At 40.2% G+C, this 18,875-nt stretch overlaps 2 protein-coding genes across 5 annotated transcripts in view; both read right to left on the reverse strand.

Moving 5' to 3' along the window:
* The window catches only part of atf1 (activating transcription factor 1), a 27,466-nt gene extending 19,150 nt beyond the window's left edge, over window positions 1-8,316 (reverse strand). Inside the window, exon 1 of the mRNA XM_062048711.1 lies at window positions 8,014-8,316. The gene's annotated coding sequence lies outside the window, so the exon portion shown is untranslated. The remainder of the gene's footprint in view (window positions 1-8,013) is intronic.
* A 3,154-nt stretch (window positions 8,317-11,470) lies between these two features.
* Window positions 11,471-18,875, reverse strand: part of dip2bb (disco-interacting protein 2 homolog Bb) — a 114,774-nt gene continuing 107,369 nt past the window's right edge. For all 4 annotated transcript variants that reach the window (XM_062048699.1, XM_062048681.1, XM_062048690.1 and 1 more), the window contains one exon: window positions 11,471-18,113. In XM_062048699.1, coding sequence (XP_061904683.1) covers window positions 17,861-18,113 — 253 coding nt within the window. In that variant the 3' untranslated portion in view covers window positions 11,471-17,860. The remainder of the gene's footprint in view (window positions 18,114-18,875) is intronic.

The following is an 18,875-nucleotide window of genomic DNA, read 5'->3' on the forward strand; positions in this document are numbered from 1 at the left end:
GCACCCCATGGTTTACAGAAGAAATTAGAGCTCATAAATTATCATGTAGAAAACTGGAACGCAAATGGCGCGCGACTAAACTTGAGGTTTTCCATCAAGCATGGAGTGATAGTTTAATAACTTATAAACGCATGCTTACCTTAGCTAAAGCTAAATACTACTCAAATCTCATCCGCCTCAACAAAAACGATCCTAAATTTCTGTTTAGTACAGTAGCATCGCTAACCCAACAAGGGACTCCTCCCAGTAGCTCCACCCACTCGGCAGATGATTTTATGAATTTCTTTAATAAGAAAATTGAACTCATTAGAAAGGAGATTAAAGACAACGCATCCCAGCTACAACTGGGTTCTATTAACACAAATACGACTGTATATACGACGGACACTGCCCTCCAAAATAGTCTCTCTATTTTTGATGAAATAACATTAGAGGAATTATTACAGCGTGTAAGTGGGATAAAACAAACAACATGTTTACTTGACCCACTTCCTGGGAAACTTATCAAGGAACTGTTTGTATTATTAGGTCCATCAGTGTTAAATATTATAAACTTATCACTTTCCTCCGGCACTGTTCCCCTAGCATTCAAAAAAGCGGTTATTCATCCTCTGCTCAAAAGACCTAACCTCGATCCTGACCTCATGGTAAACTACCGACCGGTCTCCCACCTTCCGTTTATTTCCAAAATTCTCGAAAAAATTGTTGCACAGCAGCTAAATGAACACTTAGTGACTAACAATCTCTGTGAACCTTTTCAATCCGGTTTCAGGCCAAATCACTCTACGGAGACAGCCCTCGCAAAAATGACTAATGATCTATTGCTAACGATGGATTCTGATGCGTCATCTATGTTGCTGCTTCTTGATCTTAGCGCCGCTTTCGATACCGTCGATCATAATATTTTATTAGAGCGTATCAAAACACGTATTGGTATGTCAGACTTTGCCTTGTCTTGGTTTAACTCTTATCTTACTGACAGGATGCAGTGCGTCTCCCATAACAATGTGACCTCGGACTATGTCAAGGTAACTTGCGGAGTTCCCCAGGGTTCGGTTCTTGGCCCTGCACTCTTTAGTATTTACATGCTGCCGCTGGGTGACATCATACGCAAGTACGGTGTTAGCTTTCACTGTTATGCTGATGACACTCAACTCTACATGCCCCTAAAGCTGACCAACACGCCGGATTGTAGTCAGCTGGAGGCGTGTCTTAATGAAATTAAACAATGGATGTCCGCTAACTTTTTGCAACTCAACGCTAAGAAAACGGAAATGCTGATTATCGGTCCTGCTAGACACCAACATCTATTTAATAATACCACCTTAATATTTGACAACCAAACAATTACACAAGGCGACTCGGTAAAGAATCTGGGTATTATCTTCGACCCAACTCTCTCGTTTGAGTCACACATTAAGAGTGTTACTAAAACGGCCTTCTTTCATCTCCGTAATATCGCTAAAATTCGTTCCATCTTGTCCACTAGCGACGCTGAGATCATTATTCATGCGTTCGTTACGTCTCGTCTCGATTACTAACGTATTATTTTCGGGTCTCCCTATGTCTAGCATTAAAAGATTACAGTTGGTACAAAATGCGGCTGCAAGGCTTTTGACAAAAACAAGAAAGTTTGATCATATTACGCCTATACTGGCTCACCTGCACTGGCTTCCTGTGCACTTAAGATGCGACTTTAAGGTTTTACTACTTACGTATAAAATACTACACGGTTTAGCTCCAGCCTATCTCGCCGATTGTATTGTACCATATGTCCCGACAAGAAATCTGCGTTCAAAGAACTCCGGCTTATTAGTGATTCCCAGAGCCAAAAAAAAGTCTGCGGGCTATAGAGCGTTTTCTATTCGGGCTCCAGTACTCTGGAATGCCCTCCCGGTAACAGTTAGAGATGCTACCTCAGTGGAAGCATTTAAGTCCCATCTTAAAACTCATTTGTATAATCTAGCCTTTAAATAGACCCCCCTTTTTTAGACCAGTTGATCTGCCGTTTCTTTTCTTCTCTCCTCTTCTCCCCTGTCCCTTGCGAGGGGGAGTTGCATAGGTCCGGTGGCCATGGATGAAGTGCTGGCTGTCCAGAGTCGGGACCCCGGGTGGACCACTAGCCTGTGCATCGGTTGGGGACATCTCTGCGCTGCTGACCCGTCTCCGCTCGGGATGGTTTCCTGTTGGCCCCGCTGTGGACTGGACTCCCGCTGATGTGTTGGATGACTGTGGACTGGACTTTCACAATGTTATGTCAGACCCACTCGACATCCATTGCTTTCGGTCTCCCCTAGAGGGGGGGGGGGTTACCCACATATGCGGTCCTCTCCAAGGTTTCTCATAGTCATTCACCGACGTCCCACTGGGGTGAGTTTTTCCTTGCCCGTATGTGGGCTCTGTACCGAGGATGTCGTTGTGGCTTGTACAGCCCTTTCAGACACTTGTGATTTAGGGCTATATAAATAAACATTGATTGATTGATTGATATGGCCTAAAAATATTGAGATATTAAAAAAAGGCCATATCCCCCAGCCCTAGTCTAAAGGCATATATATTAGCTAAATAACAGACATTTTTTTAATGAAAATATTTAAAAGCTGCTGATGGTTTGTTGACTGAAAAGCAGCTGGAAATGAACACCATAGATGTCCACTATCCAAGAAAAGGGTATTTAACTGCTGAGTTCAGTTCGAAACTTGGAAGAGACTTTAATAGTTGTGCATACAGATGATGTTTGATAAGAAATTATGGAGTTTGAGCCTATTATCGAATCCTCTTATCGAACCGATTCCTTATCGATTCTCTTATCGAGTCCAGATAGGTTGTTGTATATGGAAAAAAACACAAAATATTTGGTTTAACAAAAGCTCACTTTTATTATGTAAGAAAAAATAAAATCTAATAAATAAATAAATATTGACTGTTTCCCCCCTAAAAAAATAAAATAAATAAATATTGACTGTTGCTACCCAAAGTATATTAAGTGGGATTTTTCAGAAAAACAATTATGTACAGTAACACAAAAACAACCTGTCTCTGTGATCACTATAGGTGTATAAATAATAATATAGTGTTAAATAAAATCAGTCCCTTGGGCACAAAACTTAAAATAATACAGCGCTCCAAAAAGTGCACTTCTGCTGCTATTTGACATAACTGTTTGTTATGATGCTTTGACATTTTTTCACTTTGTTTCTTTATTGAAAGAAAATTCTATGAAGAGAGAAGTTGTTTGCAAATTTGGTTACAATGCTAAAAAATGAAAAGTTTAAGCTAAAAAAAGAAATACACTTTATTGAGTCAACATTATTTCTTTATAGGGGGAAAGATGTGATGTTATGTGCTAGACTAGGGAATATAACTACACTACCCAGCATGCAACGGGAGTGACGAACACGCGCGGTAGCCCCGAAAAGTGTTGTTGCATGTCGTCACGTAAGAATGAGGTTATGAGCAGGCTGTGAAAGTAAACGTCAAGAGCTCAGCCAACACGCCTCGTCTGCTTTATTTATAATTAGACAGACAACACATATACAGTGTGATTTTGTTTTGTTTACAAGGAAAGAAAAACAAACGTTAAAAAAGGGAGATGTCATATATGTTGTATATATATGTATGTGCTGCGGTTGCTTTAAGAACGTTGCGACAGCTGCCGTAAAGGAGGTGCGTTGCTAGCCCGGTTGCTATGTTTCCGGTTGGTCGTAAAAGTGTTCGTCATGTGTTTGGACCCTGCTCAAATCTCTCAGTAAAATTATTCATTGGATTATACCTTTTTGTTTTTAACTTTATTACACCTTGGAGCGCTTTTGTTTTTCCTGCTTTCCCTACCTGCGCCTAATGACTGAGCTACGTGACGTAATTTCTTGTGATGTCTCACAGGGCATTTCTGGTCGGGACAGGATTCATTCCCAGGGATTCGAATAAAGAACCAACTCTTTTTCTTTACTATAGTGTTCTCGATAACGGGTACCGGTTCTCAAAAAGGGATTTGAGTCTGAGGACTCGGTTCTTTTCTTATCGAACAACCGGGAAAACCGGTTTCGAGTACCATCCCTAGTTGTGCAGCATATTAAATATAACAAAAACACAAGAGCTTTCATTGAACCTGTGTAAACAAACTGGCAGATCCTTGCATTGACATTTTAACCTCCTAAAGGCTAGCGTCCACTGCAGTGCATAAATTTGCTATTTTTTTTCCTGAAATTTGTAACTTCAACAAAATATATAGACCAAAAACAAATATCCCCTACAGAGAATATTGACTCTCAAAATAAGAATAATAATTAGTACCCCACCCCTTCCTTGGCGTTCTAGAACAATTAAGTTGAATAGCCCTGCTCTAAGCTAAATGCTTTACATAATTGTTACATTACTTTATAAAGTGAGAATATGTCAATTGTATGATGTATCTCATATTGTGAGTGCATATATTTTCAAAATAAACTTAAATCAAACAAAACAAAAATACTGTGGTTGTTAGTAGTACATTCAATGTATTGTTTATTGTTCTTATTTAAAAGGAATGTTACATGTTAAAATCGAGCTGTTCAGGGCCAAGCACAGATTAAATGTATTTAAATGCAAAACTATCTTGTAAATTGAGGTACAGTTTTTTTGGGTTTTTTTTAAATATCACTGAATAAGCGGTAGAAAATGGATGGATGGATGGATGGATGAGGTAATATCAATATTGGGAGGGTTATGCCCACCTTTATATATATACTTGTATTATGTTCAACTTTAAACATGAGCACAGTAATAGTAATAAGGAATGCTTCCGCTTTATCCCGCCAGAATGTCAAGGCATGTTTTGAAATGCACGTTTACGTAATCGACACAACGATTCTGATCTCTGATGCCCCCCCCCCTGCGCCCAGACCAAGTCCACATATCTCATCTCGCCTCTTTTACTAAAAAACTGGAGTCGATCTCAGCTGCATAAGGGCGGAAGGCACATACACCCTGAACAAGTCGCCACCTCATCGCACGGCCAACACAGATAGACAGACAACGTTCACACTCACATTCACACGCTAGGGCCAATTTAGTGTTGCTAATCAACCTATCCCCATTAAGTTTAATAGCCCTGCTGTAAGGTAAATGCTTTACATAATTGTTACATTACTTTATAAAGTGAGAATATGTCAATTGTATGATGTATCATATTGTGAGTGCAAATATGTTCAAAATAAACTTAAACCAAACCAAAAAAAACTGCTATAGTTGTTAGTAGTACATTCAATGTATTGTTTATTGTTCTTATTTAAAGTTAGTCGTTTTCCTTTGAACAGAAAACATGTTCAAATCGAGCTGTTCGGGGGCCAAGCACAGACTAAATGTATTTAAATGCAAAACCATCTTGTAAATTGAGGTAGTTTTATTTTTTATTTTTAAATATCCCTGGATTGGGTAATATCAATATTGGGAGGGTTATGCCCACCTTTATATATATATATATATATATATATATACTTTTATTATGTTCAACTTTAAACATCCATCCATTTTCTACCGCTTGTCACTTTTGGGGTCGCGGGGGGGTGCTGTAGTGTATCTCAGCTGCATTCAGGCGGAAGGCAGGGTACACCCTGGACAAGTCGCCACCTCATCGCACGGCCAGCACAGATAGACAGACAACATTCACACGCTAGGGCCAATTTAGTGTTGCCAATCAACCTATCCCCATTAAGTTGAATAGCCCTGCTCTAAGGTAAATGCTTTACATAATTGTTACATTACTTTATAAAGTGAGAATATGTCAATTGTATGATGCATCATATTGTGAGTGCAAATATGTTCGAAATAAACTTAAACCAAACCAAAAAAAACTACTATAGTTGTTAGTAGTACATTCAATGTATTGTTTATTGTTGTTATTTAAAAAAGTTAGTCGTTTTCCTTTTAACAGGAAGTATGTTCAAATTGAGCTGTTCGGGGGCCAAGCACAGATTAAATGTATTTAAATGCAAAACCATCTTGTAAATTGAGGTAGTTTTTTTATATATATATAGAGCAGCACGGTGGAAGAGGGGTTAGTGCGTCTGCCTCACAATACGAAGGTCCTGAGTAGTCGTGAGTTCAATCCCGGCCTCGGGATCTTTCTGTGTGGAGCTTGCATGTTCTCCCCGTGACTGCGTGGGTTCCCTCCGGGTACTCCAGCTTCCTCCCACCTCCAAAGACATGCACCTGGGGATAGGTTGATTGGCAACACTAAATTGGCCCTAGTGTGTGAATGTGAGTGTGAATGTTGTCTGTCTATCTGTGTTGGCCCTGCGATGAGGTGGCGACTTGTCCAGGGTGTACCCCGCCTTCCGCCCGATTGTAGCTGAGATAGGCTCCAGCGCCCCCCGCGACACCGAAGGGAATAAGCGGTAGAAAATGGATGGATGGATGTCTATATATATATATCCCTGGATTAGGTAATATCAATATTGGGAGGGTTACGCCCACCTTTATAAATATATATACTTTTATTATGTTCAACTTTAAACATCCATCCATTTTCTACCGCTTGTCACTTTTGGGGTCGCGGGGGTGCTGGAGTCTATCTCAGCTGCATTCAGGCGGAAAGCAGGGTACACCCTGGACAAGTCGCCACCTCATCGCACAGCCAACACAGATAGACAGACAACATTCACACTCACATTCACAGGCTAGGGCCAATTTAGTGTTGCCAATCAACCTATCCCCATTAAGTTGAATAGCCCTGCTCTAAGGTAAATGCTTTACATAATTGTTACATTACTTTATAAAGTGAAAATATGTCAATTGTATGATGTATCACATTGTGAGTGCAAATATGTTCAAAATAAACTTAAACCAAACCCAAAAAACTACTATAGTTGTTAGTAGTACATTCAATGTATTGTTTATTGTTCTTATTTAAAAGTTAGTCGTTTTCCTTTTAACAGGAAACATGTTCAAATCGAGCTGTTCGGGGGGGGGCAAGCACAGATTAAATATCCCTGGATTAGGTAATATCAATATTGTGAGGGTTACACTCACCTTTATATATATATACTTGTATTATGTTCAATGTATTGTTTATTGTTCTTATTTAAAAAGTTAGTTGTTTTCCTTTCAACAGGAAACATGTTCAAATCGAGCTGTTCGGGGGCCAAGCAGTTTAAATGTATTTAAATGAAAAACCATCTTGTAAATTGAGGTAGTTTTTTTTATATATATATATCCCTGGATTAGGTAATATCAATATTGGGATGGTTACGCCAACCTTTATATATATATATATATATATATATATATATATATATATATATATATACATATATATATATATATATGTGTATATACATATATATACACATATATATATATATATATATATACATATATACACTTTTATTATGTTCAACTTTAAACATGAGCACAGTAACAGTAATAAGGGATGCTTCCGCTTTATCCCGCCAGAATGTTAAGGCGTGATTTGAAACGCACGGTTTTGCCATACACTTTTTTTTTAAGTATAAAGAGAGAACTTCCTCTTTAGACTTCTTAGTTTTGCGTCTTTTATGTAAAACCGCGCGCCATTGGCAGGCCCCGCACTGTTTAAACGCGCTAAAAACCAAGTCGCGTTCGCCATATTGCAAGTTTAGCATTTCCAAAAAAGGGGGCGCCTTCCTTTAAAACAAAACAAAGTTAAGAGTATTTTGTAATGGAGTCAGGACGTTGTGACCGCGCGTCGAATTTGTCCAGCTAACATGTGTTAAAAAAAATAAATGAAAAAAAACACACTAAAAAGTGCACTCTTTGAAAGGCTCAAATCAACAGTTGCTTCACAGGACGGACGAAGTTGTGTAAGTCTCTGGTGAGCAAATGTCTACAACTCTGTCACTGGCACTCGGCTCGCCGCGTCAAGAGACGTCAGCAACACGGGGGAGCAGCTCAGCTAACTACACTCATCTGCCAGGCGGCGGAGAGGAGTTACCGAGAAGCCGAACAGCCGCCATTACGACCACGGCGCCGACTTACCGACGACCCGGACAAACTTACCTTTCACAGGCCGCGTAGCTGCTCCCGATCCCGGCGTGGAGTTTGTCGAATTGGTTGTGGTTGTAATTTTCACACCGCAAAATATTATGGAAAGTTACTTCGCGGGTATGGTTAAAAAAAAAATGTTTTTGAATAAAAGCTACAGATACAAGCTAGCTTGTATCCAGGGCCAAAATTGCTCCCAAATAATATCTAAGATCAATAAGTGTCCCACAGAAAAAAAAACTGACGTCATTAATTTGGGCCTCGTACGGCAGAGTCTCTGTGACAAAGTACGTCACAGAGCATGGCGCACGTCACCACGCCTTCGGCCCGCCTACTTTTCTTCTTCTCGGCAGCACAACACTCATTCGGATGCGCTACTGCCGCTTCTGGTCCAAGTCTATCACTGCAACCACACGCAAGTACAGCACGTCTCATGAGTACTTCTGAAGGTATTTATTTCAGTGGTGCCGTTCAAAACTCAACTTATGGTCAATACAGAGTGAAATATTATAAGGATGTATTTTTGTAATTTCGCAATAATTTGACAACTTATCAAAAACAAATCCAGTACAATAAAGCCCTCGTTTGTCGCGGTTACTTGGTAAATTATTTTCCGCACAAGAGGAATCCATCCATTCATTTTCGACCGCTTGTTTGCAAACCAATGTTAAAGTTGGCCAACGATCGTCACACACACACACACACTGGGTGTGGTGAAATGTGTCCTCTGCATTTGACCCATCCCCATGTTCACCCCCTTGGAGGTGAGAGGAGCAGTGAGCAGCAGCGTGCGCCACGCTCGGGAATCATTTGGTGATTCAACCCCCAATTCCAACCCTTGATGCTGAGTGCTGTTGGGATATATTGTGATTGGGATACAGTCCCACCACTCTGGTCGCTTTGGTGTAGAACACATTAAAGCCTTCTACAGAAAGCTAAGAGTATCCAACGATGATTTCAAATTAGAAATGGTCACAGCTGATGAGGTGTTTAAAAAATTGAGCGCGCTCCACCCTAACAAGGCCACCGGCCTTGATAATATTCCCTCCAGATTCCTCAGGGACTCTGCCTCCATCATTGCCCCCATCATCACGCACATAATAAACCTCTCAATTACACAAGGCCAAGTACCAAAAGATTTTAAGATTGCAAGAGTAACTCCCCTCTTTAAAAAAGGAAGCAAATTGGAACCTGGCAACTACCGACCTGTTTCTATTCTCAGTTCCATTTCGAAAGTAATGGAAAAAATTGTTTATGAACAGGTCGATAGTTACCTTGCCACTAATAAACTCATGTACAAATTCCAATCCGGCTTCAGAACTAACCACTCCACTGACACATGCCTTCTCTATCTGACCGACCACATAAAACATGAGGTGGACGCGGGCAAATACTGCGGCATGGTCATGCTGGACCTTCAGAAGGCCTTTGACACCGTTAACCACGCTATACTGTTGGATAAGCTCAGAGCAATCGGATTTAACAAAACCTCATGGAGCTGGATGCAATCTTACTTGGAGGGGAGGGAGCAGGTGGTAGAGGTGAACGGCACCGTGCCCCCCCCCCCCCTCTTGGTGAGCTGTGGAGTCCCCCAAGGCAGTATATTGGGACCTTTACTGTTCCTAATATACATGAACGACATGTCATCGACATGCGACTGTGAATTGTTTTTGTTGGCGGATGACTCTGCCTAGCTGGTATCCGGCAAGGACAAGTCACAGGTGGAGAAAATCCTCAGTGCTGAGCTCTGTAGAACTTGCACCTGGCTCGCTGACAACAAGCTATCCATACACTTGGGTAAAACAGAATCCATCCTGTTTGGGTCCCACATCAACCTCAAGAAAGTCAATGACTTCACCATAAAAGTGGGTGACATTGTTATCACCAGGAAAGATGAGGTCACCTACCTAGGTTCCATTCTAGAGGCTAATCTTTCCTGTGATAAAATGGCAACCAAGGTAATCAAAAAGGTTAACCAACGAACGAGATTTCTCTACAGAATCTCCTCTCTGGTCAACAAAAGCACCTTGAGGATTCTGGCGGGAACTCTCGTTCAACCCTTTTTCGATTACGCATGCACCTCCTGGTACCCTAGCACCTCCAAAACCCTCAAATCTAAACTCCAAACATCTCAGAACAAGCTAGTCAGGTTACTTCTAGACCTCCACCCCAGATCCCACCTCACTCCTACCCACTTCTCTAAAGTGGGCTGGCTCAAGGTGGAGGACAGAGTTAAACAACTTGCACTGAGCCTAGTCTATAAAATCCGCTACACCTCCCTGATACCGAAGTACATGTCAAACTACTTCCTTAACGTAAATGACCGCCATAACCACAACACCAGGGGGAGCTCCACTAACCACGTTAAACCCAAATTCCGAACTAACAAAGGTATTAACTCATTCTCTTTCTATGCCACATCAATGTGGAATGCGCTCCCAACAGCTCCTCCTTCAAAACCGCAATAAAAGTTCACCTCCAGGCAGCTACAATCCTAAACTAACACCCACCCCGGATTGCTAACAATCAAATGCAGATACTTTTTCTTATGCCTTCTGATCTCTCTCTCTCTCTCTCTCTCTCTCTCTATGTCCACTACTTGATGTCCATATCCTAACCCCCCCCCCCCCTCCACACCCCTGATTGTAAATAATGTAAATAATTCATTGTGATTATCTTGTGTTATGACTGTATTATGATGATAGTATATATGATAGTATATATCTGTATCATGAATCAATTTAAGTGGACCCCGACTTAAACAAGTTGAAAAACTTATTCGGGTGTTACCATTTAGTGGTCAATTGTACGGAATATGTACTTCACTGTGCAACCTACTAATAAAAGTCTCAATCAATCAAAAAAACACAACATCCGGTTGTTCCAAACTGATTGGAAAAAATCATTTCAGTTCATCCAGGACAGCTCGAAGGGCAAGGGGTATGCTGCCTGCAAATTTTGTAGATCAGACTTCTGCCATAACCGCAGCACCAGAGGGAGCTCCACTAACCACGTTAAACCCAGATTCCGAACTAACAAAGGTCTTAACTCATTCTCTTTCTATGCCACATCAATATGGAATGCACTCCCAACAGGTGTAAAAGAAAGGGCATCTCTATCCTCCTTCAAAACCGCACTAAAAGAACACCTCCAGGCAACTTCAACCCTAAACTAACACCCTCCCTTCCACATCATACCTCTTCGGATTGTAAATAATCAAATGTAGACACTTTTTCTTATACTTTCTGATCTCTCTCTTTATGTCCACTACTTGCTGAACATATCCTACCAAGTCAGTCCTACATTGTTTCAATGTCCATTTCTCTGATGCAATTGTTGATGTTGATTGTTGATGACTGAAGTGTTGATACCAACCAAACCTACCCCCCCCCCCCACCCCCCTCCATATCCCACACCCCGGATTGAATGAATGAATGAATGAATGATCTTTATTGTCATTGTGCATGTACAGGTTTGTAAATAATGTAAATAATTCAATGTATATACTGTGATGATTATCTTGTGTGAGGACTGTATTATGATGTTAGTATATATTTGATAGTATATATCTGTATCATGAATCAATTTAAGTGGAGCCCGACTTAAACAAGTTGAAAAACGTATTCGGGTGTTACCATTTAGTGGTCAATTGTACGGAATATGTACTTCACTGCAATTTACTAATAAAAGTTTCAATCAATCAATCAATCAGACAGTGCCAAGCAGGGAGGCAATGGGTCCCATTTTTTGTAGCCTTTGGTATGACTCGGCTAGGATCTGTTACAGAGAATAACAATACATTGCTGGGTCTCAGGAAGACATAAATTAAGGTTTTTATTTTATGGAATGGAACTTCCATAAAGTCCACAATCCAAGGAGAATGTCCAGTAAACGCCATTAAAACATTGCAGTAAGACCCTTTGTGTGTTTACAATAAAATAATCAATGGAAACTGCAACACACCTACTACAAAAGATTAAATGCTTTTCTTAATTTATTCTGCATTACTTGTACATAAAGTATAAAACAAAGGTACAACCAAGCAAATGATAAAATAAGTAAATAAGGGGGGTGAGGGGGAATCACATGTTCATGGACCAGTTAAGAATTCATGAAATACTTAATATTTATACAACATGCTGAGGGGGTGCACACACAATATCAACTGAACAACTCAAGAGGTGAATATCGTCATTAAAAAAAATAAATTTCAATGTTATCAGTGACTTAGAAAATGTAGAAGCGTCGTTCACAAGACTGTGCAAACTTCAACAAAATTGCACTGTCGTCAAGTTTTGCATAGTGTGTGTAGAGGTTGACGTAAAAAGAACAGGAAAATCCCAAAATGTGGACTTCTTAGCAATGCAGGAGATGGTCATGGACAGTGTTAAATATTATTTCATCGTTTGCACCATGGGACCAGCTGGTCCACCATCCCTGGGTTAGCTGAGTTGTATTCCCTGAATATTTCATACATACATGTCTATATATATCTATATTTATATAATTTTTCTCTCTTCTGCCTGGAGATAAGCACTCTGCTGCACCATTAACCTCCTAAACCCTGGGCTTTAGAGGCTTGCTAGAAAAAATAAATTAATCTCTAAATCTACACGGATGAGATTGGTGACAAAGAGAAGGAGACTTTGATGCTTGCTGTAAATATGAAAATGTACATGCTGAACGGTGGTACCTCCATCGTCGGTAGTAATCTGTTCCAAAAAGTAAGAGGAAAACGGAAGCAATTTTTTACATAATGCAAGTCCAATTAATCCGTTACACACACCCGAAATATTAACACAAATCTTTTTAAAGAGAATACAGTAATTATAGCTTTACTTCCAAAAACAATGCAAAAAATGTATTAAATGAATTGACGCTTTAATGCGGATTAATTTTTAACATCAATATTAATCTGAAAATTTAACACCACCCATCTGGAGCGCAGTATGACTGAAAATCCCTGAAACGTCTCTAGCAACACATTTTGTCTGCATAAATAGAACTGATTTAGTAAAAGTGAGTAAATGCAGTCGTACACCAAAACAAAAACAAACAAAAAAAAAGCAGACGTGTCAAATTGTTTTTGGGGCCCTCAATTCCGCGGGGAAACGGACTAGCTTGTTCTGCTGTAAGACGACCGAGATGGTATTTTGGCGAAAATTTTGGTCAAAAACCAAATCATGTAAAGCAGGGCGTACGAAAACCGCGGCACCGCTTTGTGTTGCTACCGGGTAAGAGTGATTGAAGATGCTTGTTTGGGAAGTTTCGGCGGTTGGAAGGGCTGAGTGTTAGCTTTCAAACAGTGCTACTGTAAATTTGTCGCATCCGCGTTTTGTTTTGTGAAATTATTCATGACATATGCTTCTAAATCAGGGGTGTCAAATGTACGGCCTTTGCTAAGTAAAAAAATGAGCCAAAATTTTTGAATGAAAGAAACCGCTGTTCTAAATGTGTCCACTAGATGTCGCAATAGCAATTATTTGTATCTTTGTAGATGATGCTACATATGTAAAAAAAAATAAACCAGATGATGTTAGTGCACCAGTCGAGGAAAATGAGCAAACTACATTAATACCATTCTGTAATTTGATTTTGATATTTTTGTTATCTTGATAGATTAAAAATGAACACCTATGTGTTGACTTATGAACATTAGCACATCATTTATCAGGGAAGTATAGATAACGACAGATAAAGGTAGAATACTATTAACAGCAACATGTAAGTAAAAAAAACCAACATGATTTGTACATTTTCAGAATGTGCTTGTTCTATTTTTAAACAAAGAAAACAATCTGAAATTGTCTTTATTTCTAAGTTATCATGCCGTGATTTTACCAGTCCGGCCCACTTGGGAGTAGATTTTTCTCCATGTGGCCCCCGATGTAAAATGAGTTTGACACCCCTGCTCTAAGTCCTTGTGGTTTAGATTGTATCCTGTTTTTCCTCCAATTCCAGTTCAGTGGAGTTTTTAGCTAACGTTTTAGCTAATGTTAGGTGGCGTATATTGATGTAAGCGTCAAGGTAATTAACATATCTTGCAAGGATTTTTCCAACATTGTCAGTCACATTGTAATGGGACGTAAAGTCTAACAAAAAATATGTACATGTTAAAAGTTAGGGTTTAACACAGATACTATGTTGTCCAGTACAAAGAGCCTACATATGATGGCAAAGAGCACAAGAAAAGTACACCAAATTACAATTTGCACATGCTTCTTGATGAAAATCATATTTTTCAGTCAACGAAATGGATCTCCACCGTGCTTTTTGCTACTCGTGCTTACGAGATTTAGAGACTGAATCCAGTGAAGAACCCCCATGTGCTAATCTCCAACTCCAAACAACAACATGGCGAAATGATGCAATCCAAAAACTAATTTGATGAACATATTCTGCATGAATAACCTTGCAGCCTGTAAAAAGTTGGATTCATAAAGTAGTTGCTCCTGCGCGTTTGAGCTGGTTAGATACCGTGCTCGTGGTCAGCGTGTGATTGGCCGGACAAGGCGACGGTGTACAGTAAAGCGCGTAGAAAGGCGCGTTTTAAGTGCTTTTATATTTTTTATGGCCTTAAACGCAATACAACTTTCCTGAAATATTAGTTAGAATATCTCATTGTTGTAATAAAATATATATTTTTTGGAAGAAAGTGCAACATATGTGTCGTGTCTATAACAATGATTTACAGGTTTATTATTCATAACCTTCCATCACGTGACTACTATTGCAAGTACCGTCATAGCTCTTTAATCTTATTTACAGTCTTCTTCATCTCCCAGCCGATTCAAGTTAGTCAACCACCTAGGATCAATCAGTAGATGAAAGTAGAGTTTTATACAATTTATACAATTAAAAACATCTTTATAGTTACATAAGTGTATCTAAAATACAAAGAGGGCTTTTGACATAGAAGCCTCTTTTATTTGCATCCTTTGGTTGTCTCATCAGGATTTCCGATTAAAGCCAAAGGAAAACAAACTGCCTTTAAAAATAGATTCAATCCAATGAAAGAGGAATGTATAACTTTTTTATAAGGCAGGAAATAGTGTATATTAGGGCAGGAAAGCTGTGAAAAGATTTGGCTTTTAATATCTTAGGACATGTAAGCTAAATAACTAAGACTATAGAGGCTGCGTTCACACTTGTGGTTTGGTACTTGGTTGGGACCAGAAATGTAAAGATTGTTGGTGATACTTTGGTGCGGTTCCGCTCACAGTTCACACTTTTGTTACACTTTACAGGATGTGACTCACATTTTCCAAATCAAAATGCAAATATAAAATAACATAATACTATTAATATGTATAAGTAAATTATATACACTATATTGCCAAAAGTATTTGGCCATCTGCCTTGACTCACATATGAACTTGAAGTGCCATCCCATTCCTAACCCATAGGGTTCAATATGAAGTCAGTCCACCTTTTGCAGCTATTACAGCTTCAACTCTTCTGGGAAGGCTGTCCACAAGGTTGCGGAGTGTGTTTATAGGAATTTTCGACCATTCTTCCAAAAGCGCATTGGTGTGGTCACACACTGATGTTGGTCGAGAAGGCCTGGCTCTCAGTCTCCGTTCTAATTCATCCCAAAGGTGTTCTATCGGGTTCAGGTCAGGACTTTGTGCAGGCCAGTCAAGTTCATCCACACCAGACTCTGTCATCAAATTCTTCATGGACCTTGCTTTGTGCACTGGTGCACAGTCATGTTGGAAGAGGAAGGGGCCCGCTTCAAACTGTTCCCACAAAGTTGGGAGCATGGAATTGTCCAAACTGTTTTGGTATCCTGGAGCATTCAAAGTTCCTTTCACTGGAACTAAAGGGCCAAGCCCAACTCCTGAAAAACAACCCCACACAATAATTCCTCCTCCACCAAATTTCACACTCGGCACAATGCAGTCCGAAATGTAGCGTTCTCCTGGCAACCTCCAGACTTAGACTCGTCCATCAGATTGCCAGATGGAAAAGCGTGATTCATCACTCCAGAGAACGCATCTCCACTGCTCTAGAGTCCAGTGGTGACGTGCTTTACACCACTGCATCCCACACTCTGCATTGGACTTGATGATGTATGTCTTAGATGCAGCTGCTCGGCCATGGAAACCCATTCCATGAAGCTCTCTGCGTATTGTACGTGGGCTAATTGGAAGGTCACATAAAGTTTGGAGCTCTGTAGCAACTGACTGCAGAAAGTCGGCAACCTATTTGCACTATGCGCTTCAGCATCCACTGACCCCTCTGTCAGTTTACGTGGCCTACCACTTTGTGGCTGAGTTGCTGTTGTTCCCAAACTCTTCCATGTTCTTATAATAAAGCCGACAGTTGACTTTGGAATATTTAGGAGCGAGGATATTTCGCGACTGGATTTGTTGCACAGGTGGCATCCTATGACAGTTCCACGCTGGAAATCACTGAGCTCCTGAGAGCGGCCCATTCTTTTACAAATGTTTGTAGAAACAGTCTCCATGCCTAAGTGCTTGATTTTATACACCTGTGGCCGGGCCAAGTGATTAGGACACTTGATTCTGATCATTTGGATGGTTGGCCAAATACTTTTGGCAATATAGTGTATATATAATATATATTAAAATATTTAGGAATGTTTTTACCAGCTTAAATTTCACCAAAATATTCTGAAAAACTTTAAAAGAGTGCACACAAAGAAAGAAGGCAGAGAAACAGCCTTTTCTCATACATATTTGTCATTTTTTTACACAATTTTTGCTGTCAGTTTAACACATCTCCATGTCTTTGGTCTGTGTAGCGTTCAATTTCTGCTCAAGTGAAGTAAACCACACCAAAGTTCACATGTAAGAAGACTGCAACCTAAACTCTCAGTCATTCCGCTTAATCAAACATGACATGTTATTGTGGTTTGTTGCTCTGGTCCGGACCAATGATCAAAAACAGAAACTCGGTGCATACTTTGGTGCGGCTCTTTTAGCGTTCACACGTATATTTTTGTCATGGCACCAAAGGCCGCGCAGTAAAGAACATAAGCATAAAGTAGGGACTTGTTTTCATGACATTAATATGTGACAAAACTCACATATTCACAACCAAAACACCTTTTTAGATTTTACCAAAAGCCTCTAAAATGTACCTTAAAGAGCAGTTATCGCAAACACACAGTGAGAGAACTTTCAACACATTTTCTCACATATTTGTCATTTTTGCATTACTTTTGTTATCATTTCAACACCGGTCTGTGTCTTTGGTTCTTGTAGCATTCACTTTTGCGAAAGAACCACCCCAGAGTTCACTTAAAGAACAGGCCGAGTCTCATCTACGCCTGTTTGGTGCACACCAGGGTTCAGATGATTAAGTTTGGAATTAATCGAACGATCCTTTCTAGCAGAGTAACTGCACCAAAGTTCCTTTTAAACGATTCAAACGTGCCAAGGTTGAACGCAGCATGAAACAAGCTGCATTTGCTTTTTTTTCCGACACCATTGAGGGTAAAGACAGGCTCAACACAAGCGTGTGTGCATTTGTTTGAAAGCTGCATGTAAAAAAGATTTCAAGTTGAGTAGTAGCTCTTGGAATCAGTGTCACCACAAGTGTTTCAAAAGGTTTGTGGTAACTAACTATATAGCAGGTAGATTGTTCTTTTTAAATATATATACCGTGTATATACTAATAAAGGCAATAACATGGAATTTCCAAAGTGGTCCTGTGTGAAAGGCCCTTTACATAGGAAGGGCAATTCAACTTTTTTGGAGGGGGCCTTTTATAACGAAACGCTCCTGGCGGTTTCGTCTTCCTGCTTCGGACTGATTTGCACGTCAATAAAACACAGTGACCATTCAAACAGGACGGGTCCAGTCACACGCCAGCAGGCCTGGACCGCCACCAACCCTTACATGTTGTAAGCGACATAAATGGGATCCAGCTGGTCGGCCAGAAATGAGTCCCGAAGGTGCATGCGTTGCTTCTCCCCCCGTGAGTTGATGGGAATGACCCCGGGGTCCACGATGACAACCACGCCCACAATGAGGTGGTGCTCCTCCAGGACCACGTTTGTAATCAAGGGCACCAGGTCCAGCGCGTCTTGCTCTGAACCGCACAGCTCCGACACCACCACCAGTAGGTTGGTCCATGTAAACACAGCACTGCGGGGGACAAGAGCATAACTGCAACATTTGCTGAAACATGTTGGATTTCAAAGAACTAAAGCCTGGTTTATGCATTGACAGCGCTCTTTTTGAAATCCTGCCTCAGGTGTTGAATGCGTGCTCTGCAATCTTCCTCCAAACTCTAGGGGCAGTGTTTTCCAGTAAGTCAAGGGCAATCGGACCCTTGTTGATGATAGAGGAACTTTGATTTACCAGCTTTTTTGTGTTTTGAACAGAGTTCGTAAATATAAAAGTTTGTATATTGAAGCAAATTACTCCATAAGAAACAATGTAAACACGAATAATGCGTTCCAGCCTCGACAAAAGTCCATTATTTAGTAAAAGTGTGTACACTTTGAAGACAATGTATAGTGCTATACAGTAGTGATGTTCCAATCAGAGATTCTATATGCTGCTGATTCCGATACGATCATCCATGAGTGAAAAAGGTCGATACCAATTCCGATCACATGTATTAAACTGTAAATCTTTCAATGTATTTATGGTGAGTGCTATTGACAGTTTAACAATATCAGCACAATATTTTAACCAGTTCCTTATTCTCTTTTATTACATACACTTCTGTTGCAAGTCTCGAGTTGAATGTTGTAATATGTATATGTGCTTTGCTATGGAGTTTTTTTCCCACTCCAGACTGGGCCCCCTTAGGAGCCCAGTCTAGATTGTATTTTTTTACTCATCCTCCCCCAGCGTTTACCCTTTTCCCCATCTTTTACAGGGCGCCTTGTGGCGACCTAT

This window comes from Entelurus aequoreus, linkage group LG01 (genome assembly GCF_033978785.1).
Source record: "Entelurus aequoreus isolate RoL-2023_Sb linkage group LG01, RoL_Eaeq_v1.1, whole genome shotgun sequence".
Classification (NCBI taxonomy): Eukaryota; Metazoa; Chordata; class Actinopteri; order Syngnathiformes; family Syngnathidae; genus Entelurus; species Entelurus aequoreus.